The sequence below is a fragment of the Myotis brandtii genome, unplaced genomic scaffold (assembly GCF_000412655.1).
Source record: "Myotis brandtii unplaced genomic scaffold, ASM41265v1 scaffold653, whole genome shotgun sequence".
In the NCBI taxonomy this organism is placed as follows: domain Eukaryota; kingdom Metazoa; phylum Chordata; class Mammalia; order Chiroptera; family Vespertilionidae; genus Myotis; species Myotis brandtii.
The window spans coordinates 681,212-691,108 of record NW_005370535.1 but is presented as its reverse complement, the minus strand read 5'-3'; the positions used below and the strand labels follow the sequence as shown (position 1 = coordinate 691,108).

General features: G+C 43.8%; 1 protein-coding gene across 1 annotated transcript in view; it reads right to left on the bottom strand.

The window, feature by feature from the left end:
• Positions 1-9,897, bottom strand: part of NPEPL1 (aminopeptidase-like 1) — a 48,222-nt gene that overhangs the window by 13,761 nt on the left and 24,564 nt on the right. The window contains exon 9 of the mRNA XM_014528804.1: positions 9,722-9,864. Coding sequence (XP_014384290.1) covers positions 9,722-9,864 — 143 coding nt within the window. The remainder of the gene's footprint in view (positions 1-9,721; positions 9,865-9,897) is intronic.

Genomic DNA, 9,897 nt, shown 5'->3' with positions numbered 1-9,897 from the left:
ATGAATCACGTTTCCAGTTGCATCATGCAGATGGCAGAGTGAGAATTTGGTGGAAACAGCATGAAAGCATGCACCCCACATGCATGAGTACAACCCTTCAAGCTGGTGGGGGCAGTGTTATGGTTTGGGGCATGTTTTCCTGGCATGATATGGGCCCTTTAATACGTGTAGAACAACGTCTGAATAGCACAACATACCTAAGTATCGTAGCTGATCAAGTTCATCCTATCATGTGATGGCGTATCCCAATGGAGATGGCTTCTTCCAGCAAGACAATGTGCCATGCCACCGTGCTCATATTGTGCAGGAGTGGTTTCAAGAATATGAGGGAGACTTTACCTTGCTCAGGTGGCCCCCACAATCACCAGATCTCAATCCAATTGAGCATTTGTGGGACGAAGTTAAAAGAGCCATCAGGCAGCTGGTTCCACAGCCATCAAATCACACAGAACTGGCCAGTGCTATTCACCAGGCATGGTGTCAGATTCCTCGCATCACCTTTCAACATCTCGTGGAGTCAATGCCAAGAATCACCGCAGTATTGGAGGCAAAAGGTGGCCCAACAAAGTACTGATGGGGTGGTCATAATAATCTGGCCACTTAGTGTATATGACAACAAGCTGGACAATGAGGATGAAATGAACAAATTCCTAGAAAATACAACCTCCCATAACTGATACAGGAGAAATCAGAAAACCTGAATAGGCCAATAAAAACTGATGAAATAGAAGCAGTAATCAAAACACTCCCAGCAAACAAAAGCCTGGGTCCGGACAGCTTCACAGGAGAGTTTTACCAAACATTCAAAGAAGAACTAACACCTATACTCCTTGAACTACTTCAGATTAATCCAAGAGGAAGGAAGACTTCCAAACTCGTTTTATGAGGCCAGCATTATTGTAATTAGAAATCCAGTTAAAGACACTACAAAGAAAGAGAATTACAGGCCAATATCCCTGATGAACATAGCTGCTAAAATCCTCAACAAAATAGTAGCAAATCACAACCAGCAATATATGAAAAAGATCATACACCACTACCAAGTGGGATTTATTCTGGGGATGCAAGGCTAGTACAATATTAGTAAATCGATAAATTTGATAAATCACAGAAACAAATTGAAAGACAAAAAACACAAGAGGATATCAATAGACACAGAAAAAGCATTCAATGAAATCCAACACCCATTTTTGAAAAAACTCTCAGCAAACTGGGAATAGAGGGAGAATATCTCAACATGATGAAAGCCATATATGACAAACCTAGAGTGAACATTATACTCAATGGGCAAAAAAACCCCATTTCCCCTAAACAGAAAAAAGACAGGGATGTCCGCTTTCACCACTCTTATTCAACATAGCACTGGAAGTCCTAGCCACAGAGAGATCAGACAAGAAGAAAAAAAAGGCATCCAAATTGGAAAGGAGGAAGTAAAACTCTTATTATTCTTAGATGACATGATATTGTACATAGAAAACCCTAAAGACTCCATCAAAAAACTACTAGATTTAATCCATGAATTTGGCAATGGAGCAGGATACTAAATCAACATCCAAAAATCGATGGCTTTTGTATACACCAATAGTGAATTCTCAGAAAGAGAAACTAAACAAGCAATCCCATTTACCATTGCAACAAAAAAGTTAAGATACTTAGGAATAAACTTAACCAAGGAGGCAAAAGACCTGTATTTGTAAAACTGCAGGACGCTGAAAAAAGAGACGGAAGGAGACAGAAACAGATGGAAGAATATACCGTGTTCATGGACTGGTAGAATCAAAATCATTACAATGTCAATACTACCCAAGGCAATCTACAGATTCAATGCAATCCCTATTAAAATATAACGGCATATTTCACAGACCTAGAACAAACACTCAAAAAAATTTATACGAATTTAAAAAGACCCGGAATAGCTATAGCAATTTTGAGAAAGAAAAACAAAGTTGAAGGAATCACAATACCAGATTTCAAGTTATATTACAAAGCCACCATAACCAGAGCAGTCTGGTACTGGCACAACAGCCATATTGACTAATGGAACAGAACAGAGATCCACAGGTTGACCCAAGCCATTATGCCCAATTAATATTTGACAATAGAGGCAAGAGCATACAATGGAGTCTAGACAGTCTCTTCAATGAATGGTGTTAGGAAAGTTGGACAGATACGTGCAAAAACAATGAAACTAGACCACCAACTTATACCATAAACAAGAATAAACTCAAGATAGATAAAAGACTTAAGTATAAGTCAGTTAACCTTAAAAGTCCTAGAAGAAACCATAGGCAACAAAATGGCACACATCTCTTGCAGCAATATGTTTACAGATACAGTGGGGCCTTGACTTACGAGTGTCCCGACTAACGAGTTTTTCAAGATACGAGCCGTCTCTCCGCCGATTTTTTGCTTTGAGTTGCGAGCTAAAATTCGGGTTACGAGCCAGCTTCAGATACCCCACCCCTAGTTGGCGCAGCGAACGTCACAGTGAACGCCACAACATGAGCCCAGCATCACGTGTCTCACTCGTTCACTTTTTGATTTGACATACGAGTAATTTGAGTTATGAGCTCCATCACGGAACGAATTAAACTCGTAAGTCAAGGCCCCACTATACATCTCCTAGGGCAGTGGTCAGCAAACTTATTAGTCAACAGAGCCAAATATCAACAGTGCAACGATTGAAATGTCTTTTGAGAGCCAAATTTTTAAAACTTAAACTATATAAGTAGGTACATTGTTATTAACTTAATTAGGGTACTCCTAAGGCTTAGGAAGAGCCACACTCAAGAGGCCAAAGAGCCGCATGTGGCTCACGAACCGCAGTTTGCCGACCATGGTCTAGGGCAAAGGAAACTAAGGAGAAAATAAACAAATGGGACTACATCAAAATACAAAGTTTCTGCACAGCAAAAGAAACCATCAACAAAACGAAAAAAGAGCCCACTGCATGGGAGAACATATTAGACAATGATACATCTGATAAAGGGATAATATATAAAATATATGAAGAACTCATACAAGTTTATGAAAGGAAGACAAACAAGCCAATTAAAAAATGGGCAAAGGACCTAAATAGATACTTCTCCAAGGAGGACATACTGATGGCCCAGAGACATAGGAATAAATGCTCAAAGTCACTGATCATCAGAGAGATGCAAATCAAAACGACAATGAGGTATCATCTCACACCTGTCAGAATGGCTACCATCAACAAATCAACAAATGACAAGTGCTGGTGAGGATGTGGAGAAAAGGGAACCCTAGTACACTGCTGGTGGGGGTGTAGCCATTTTGAAAAACAGTATAGCGTTTCCTCAAAAAATTACATGTGGAACTGCCATTTTACCCAGTGATCCCACTTCTAGAAATATATCCTAAGAAACCCGAAACACCAATCAGAAAGAATGTACGCACCCCTATGTTCACAGCTGCACAATTTACAATAGCTAACATCTGGAAACAGCCCAAGTGCTCATCGGTAGATGAGTGGATGCAAAAGCTATGGTACATTTACACCATGGAATACTATGTAACAGTAAAAAAGAAGAATCTCTTACCCTTTGAGACAGCTGGAGGGACCTGGAGAGTATCATGCTAAGTGAAATAAGTCAATCAGAGAAAGACAAGCATCACATGATCACACTCATATGTGGAATCTAAATAACAAAATAATCTGATGAACGGAGTGGATCCAGAGACATGGAAGCTTGGAACTGAGTGCGGAATCTTAGAGGGAAGGTGGTGGAGGGTGGGTGGGTAGGATGTGATCAACCAAGGACCTTGTGTGCATATATGCATGGCCCATGGACACAGACAATGGGGTGATGGGGGCCTTGGATGGAGGGGACCAAGGGGGGTGGGGGGAATGGGTAATATGTAATACTTTCAACAATAAAGAATTATTTAAAACACACACACACACACACACACACACACACACACACACGGCCAGCATGGCTTGGAGACCAGGCTGTGACCTGGTCCCCAGGCTGTCCCGGGAACAGGCCCACTTCCTTGCACTGGCATTTAAAGCTGGCACCATCTGGCCTCATTGACACTTTTGTTCTCAGCTCTCTTTGCTTCTCCACGTCACTTTCTTGAGCCATCCACTTGGGATAATGTGAAATTTTCCCAAATGTCACTGTCACATCACCAAGGCACCCCCCCCCCCCCCCGCAACACACACACACACACACACTGGCAAGGACACCTGCAGCCCCACCACCCTGCCCATCCGCTGGCATCTCCTGGGTAGACCAGTCTAATGTGAGGCTGCTAGAAACAGAGGTGCCTTCCTGCCACAGAGGTAATTGTGATTTTCTATAAACTGGTGGAGAGTGGTCACATATTTTTACATTTTGTAGGCTCCCAATGCTAATTGACAAGTTCATATTTTAAATTAACAGCAGGTCATCACATATAAGGATTTGGGTTTGAAATGTACTGAGCAATGTTTTGAACCTTTATCGGATTACATGAGCCCGGAGTTTTAATGGAAAGTATTTTTAGGTATAAACTGAGCTGCTTTTACAATTAAATTGAGTGAAAATGACCCAGCTAGCACTATTGAAAATAAGCTGTCTCTTTTGACCTAAACTGCGAGAAAGCACAGGACTGTTTAAAAGGAAAAATAGGGTCTCGGATCTGGAAGCAAACCACTTGCAAAACGGCCCACAGAAAACTGCTCGAGATGGTCACTGGAACTGTGTTCCTGTCACTGGCGCAGCCTCCCAACCTTGGGTAGACAATACCAAACCACAGGGGTACATCTACTCATGCGCTTGCTTTGCAGCACCCCCGTACCCCGTTCCTACTTTTATAAAAGAAACGATCTCCATCTTGACACGACGGTGGCATTTCCCTTTTGCACTGGGCTGACGCTTGTATCTACGGCCCGCAAGTGAGAAGTGGGCTGCAGGCGGCACTGAGCAAGGCATGGCACCCAGTGAGCTGCCGGTGCCCTGCCTCGTTTCCAGCCCCAGGAAAGGAAAGCGCTGCCCATCTCACTTGCGTTTCCTTGCTGAAGCAGTGAAGTTATTAACTTGAAAACATCTCAACCACTGATGCAGCCACTTTCCATATTCAGTGTGAGGGAATGAAGGTACTCGCAGAGCACCGGAGGGCTCAGGTTTATGGCTGCCGGCTTCACGGCTGGCCCCACGCACAGCCTCAGCGATGCGCCTCCATCCTGAGGCCAGACACAGCCTAGAGTTCCCACTTCGTCTGGCTTCTGTTCTCACCAGCACCCTTCTTCCTTGAGAGAACAGCTGACACACGGTGGTTATTCACACGTAGGTGTCTGGCAGATATTTCCTCAAAAATGAACAAAGCAAGCCTCTTACTTCCACGAAAACGGTTCCATTGTTATTTGTTGCTAATGGTAAAATTTGAGCTTTTAAGAAAAAACAATCAGAATTTTGGAAAACTTGTATCTGCCTCAGGCTTCCGAATACTCAATGACTTTTTAAATGAGACGAAGGGTGATATTAAGAAATGTGATTTAATGGAAGGTGTCAAGCTTTAAAAGTCTGCATAATTCTACAAACAACGTCTTCCAAATGACCCAGGCGCGACATTATAGAATCAGGCAAAGTCCAAGCTGGACCACTCAATTCTAATGTAACAGCATAAATGTTCACTGACATTGTTTCAGGTTCCGCATCAGAGTGAGCCTTTGGGAGCCACTGCGTGGAGAGTTTTGGTGTAATAGCAAGACGAACGGCCCCAGTTCCTTGAATTGTACTACCCTACTTCTCCCTTTCCAACTATGAAGTGAGTGAAGCCAAACTTTCTTTTGACATTTGACTGAAACAACATATCACGATACACTAAATGCAGCAGACACATGGCCACACGTATCTTCTATGAAGGCGAGCACTGAAGAGATTCGCAGAAATGTAACATGCCACTCTCCTCACTGTTTTCCACTTTGGAAAATAGTTCTTTTATAACATTTACGTTAACATGCAGGTTTAAAATGGGTTTATATTATGTTCATTTCTTAAAAACCTTTACTGTTGAGAGTATTACAGATGCCCCCTTTTTATCCCATAACCCCTCTCCAACCTGTTCCCACCCCACCCCAAGCCTTCACCACCCTATAGTCTGTGTCCACAGGTAATGCATCTATGCATATAAGATCTTTGGTCAGTCTCTTCCCACCACCCTTCCTTCTGAGATTCGTCAGTCTGTTCCATGTTTCCATGCTTCTGATTCTATTTTATTCATCAGTTTCTTTTGTTCATTAGATTTCTTGTTCATTTATTTTGATTTTTAGATTCAATTGTTGATAGATAGTATTTATTGCCATTTTATTGTTCATATTTTTAATTTTTTTCTTCTTCTCCCTCTTCTTAAAGAATACCCTTCAACATTTCATGTAATATAGGTTTGGTGGTGATGAACTCCTTTAGCTTTTTCTTGTCTGCAAAGCTCTTTATCTGACCTTCAATTCTAAATGATAGCTTTGTTGGGTAGAGTAATCTTGGTTGTAGGTCCTTGCTTTTCATCACTTTGAATATTTCTTTGCCACTCCTTTCTGGCCTGCAGAGTTTTTGTTGAGAAATTAACTGACAGTTGTATGGGCATTCCCTTGTAGGTAACTAGCTACTTTTCTCTTGATGTTTGTAAGATTCTTTGTCTTTAACCCTTGGCATTTTAATTATGATGTGTCTTAGTGTGGGCCTCTTTGGGTTTAAATGAATTAGTAAATATATCTTTAAAATTTCCGTTTTAATTTCTTGTAGGGGAAATATCAACAGACATCAACCTTATACACAAAACCTTTTTGGATCCATATTTTTAAGAGTGTAAGGGGTCCTGAGACTAACGTCTTTGACACCTGCTAGTTCATGCTGATCCTGATTTGTCTTTGAAACTTTGGAAGTGGAGCTATGAGTGTTCCTGCTAAATGGGGAGCTGGTGCCACCAGCAAAATGACTAATTCATAGGAAGCCGCTTCTCACTCTGACCCTCCAACAAGCCAACATCAAAAAGAAGCCTCTGATCCCAGGAGAAACCACCCCACAATTCTACTGGCCAGCACTCAGCTGCCTCTGGGGCAAGGGTGGGAGGGAGGGGGTGGCCGGCAACAGAAGACTAGAGAGGCTCATTGTCTGGGGAGAACTTAAGAGCAGTAATACACTGACTAAAAATCAGTTTGCCTGTTGTCATCAGTGGTAAATTCTTCCTCCCCAAAAAACCTGTAGCTGGTAAAAGTGAGTCCTTATCTTCTAAATAAAAGCTTCAAATTGCCTATTTTAATTACTTATCCTTTTAGAAACATTATTCTAATGGACGGTAATAACTGCTGGCTTCACAGCTGGTCCCACACGCACAGCCCCAGGGCCGCACCTCCGCTCTGAGGACCATTCCCAGCGGTCAGATGGCGCGGGCTGCTTCCGTGTCAGTGTCCACGGCGTCCGCGGTGCCATGTGCTCCTCCCTTCAAACGTGGACTCACAGTAAACCCGAGGCTGCCAGGAGCTCACGTCTCCTCGCCTCTCAATCCAGGTGAATGCGTGGAGTTGTGTTTAAAACGTTCTTACTCCACGGATATTTGAAAGCTGCTAGAATCAATCTCAAAGAACTGAACACATGGACAGTATAGCAATTTCTGGAGTTTCTTGGGTAATAGAGATTTTAGCAGTCTTCATCAAGAGATACTTATGCTAAAGACTGTTCCTGAGTATTTGTGTGTGTTGCTTCATGTCACAGAAACTCCTCAAAATTAAAATGAATAGTGTTTTTATGGGCCATGAGTGAAGACAGACGGACAAATCTGGTGCCTTTGTCTATCTAGTGACTGTGAAAATGTGGAGATCTTTTCTGATTAAGTCATTGACAGATCTGCAGACGCCAATGCCTGAGAACAAAACTATAGCTGACATCTACTAACACAACCAATATGGAGGCATACATTTTTTTCTATTAAAAGAATTATGGCCCTGGCCGGTTTGGCTCAGTGGATAGAGCGTCGGCCTGTGGACTGAGGGGTCCCGGGTCCGATTCCAGTCAGGAATCCCCAGTGGGGGGTGTGCAGGAGGCAGCTGATCGATGTTTCTCTCTCATCCGATGTTTCTAACTCTCTATCCCTCTCCCTTCCTCTCTGTAAAAAAATCAATAAAAAAAATTTTTTTTTAAAAGAATTATGCATTAGCTGGTAGCTCAGTTGGTTGGAGTGTCATCCCAATACACCAAGGTTGGAGGTTTGATCTTTAGCCAGGGCACATACAAGAAGCAACCAATGAATGCATAAATAGGTGGAACAACAAATGGATGTTTCTCTCTCTCCCTCTCTCTCTCTCTAACCAATACATAAAAAGAAAATAAAAAATACAGATTACATTAATTCTATTTAAAAGTGTTAATCCATTACTGTTTTGTTCATTTGTATTGTAATATTTATTTTAAGAGTTTTTACTGGCATGAAAATATGTATGGAATTCAATAAAGGAGAATTCACTGTCGGTTAATTCACTATTGGTGTGTGCTTTTAAAAAACCTTTATTATAATTAGTTTCATTTCCTGATTAGTCCTGAAAATAATTTTGTTGTTTGAAGAAGGGAGAGTGTTATAAATCAAACACAAAACTAAACAAACAGATCATCCACTGTAGGAACCAAATACTAGACAGACTACAAGTACAAAAACCAGTAGCACAATGCCTACCCTAAGTAGCAACTGACACTGGGGTTCAATGTCTGAGAGGCGGCAGGGAGTGATGGGGCTTGTGGCAAACTGCAGGGTGTAGGCTATATCCATGGTGTCAGCCGCCAGGGGGGACGCAGGACAGGCATGGCCGGACCTTCTGAGTTACAAAAGGTCAGAAACCCAGTCTTTTGGGAGAATTCTTCCTGTTTTTAAAAGCTGGTAACTAATTCAAATGTTAAAACACCATTTGGGCCAACAGGACACATCTGTGAGGCACGCGGGCAGCCCGTTTTCCGTGTCTGCCCTGTATGAGCTCACTTGTCCTCTCCCTTCTAAAGCTTTCTCTCTGGGATGGTTGCTTCTCCTCCTTCAGACTTCCTCCTGCATACATGTCACATGTCTGCTCTTTCCGAGTCCCTCCCTAGTCTTTGTCCCTTAGAGCCCGGCCCAGGCCTGGTGCAGTGTGTGGGGTGACCGGTGAAGGTGGCTGGCTCTTCCTGTGCCCAGCTGAGTGTGGAGGAAGGCAGGCCTCTCAGAGGCCGACGGACACGGGCACAGATTGACATCCCACATGCATCCATCCCCGAGACAGCCAACTCCAAAGGCCGCCCACAGACGTGACTGCTGAGACCTCAGCCTCGTAGCCACACCCCAGGGGGCTTGCCTCTGGGCCCACATCCCCCTGGCTTCACCTAGCGCTGTGCTTTCTGTACAGACCACCCCTGAGCATTCGGTCCCTGGAAACCTGCTCATTCATCTTCACGCAGAACAGAGACGCCTGATTCCTTGCACGCGGCCTCCCCAGTTCTCCTGACCCACCCTTTAATCACTTCTGCAGCTTGTTTCTGGATCCTATCCAGACTTTCTGTTTCCAGACCCCTGTTTGAAGTGGGGCACGTAACTACCCCTCTCAGAAGGAGAACCGGATCCACTATCTCCCTTCCCGAACCCAGCTCCCCAGAGGTGCACCCAACGCCAAGCTCCTGGCCATCTTCCTCCAACACTTGAGAGCCGTGCACCCCCTAGATTTCCGCACCCGGGACTGCCTGAGCGGCCAGCACCTCACCTTCCCTTTGATGCTGAGACCCCCGGTGTCGTAGACGATCCCCTTGCCCACCCAGGCAATGGTCTGGGTGGCTCCGTCGGGGGTGTGGCTGAGGACGGCCAGAGCTGGCGGGTGGAGGGCGGCTTTGCCAACACCATAGATTCCTACGGGAAGCACAGGGAGGGGCAGTCAGACTC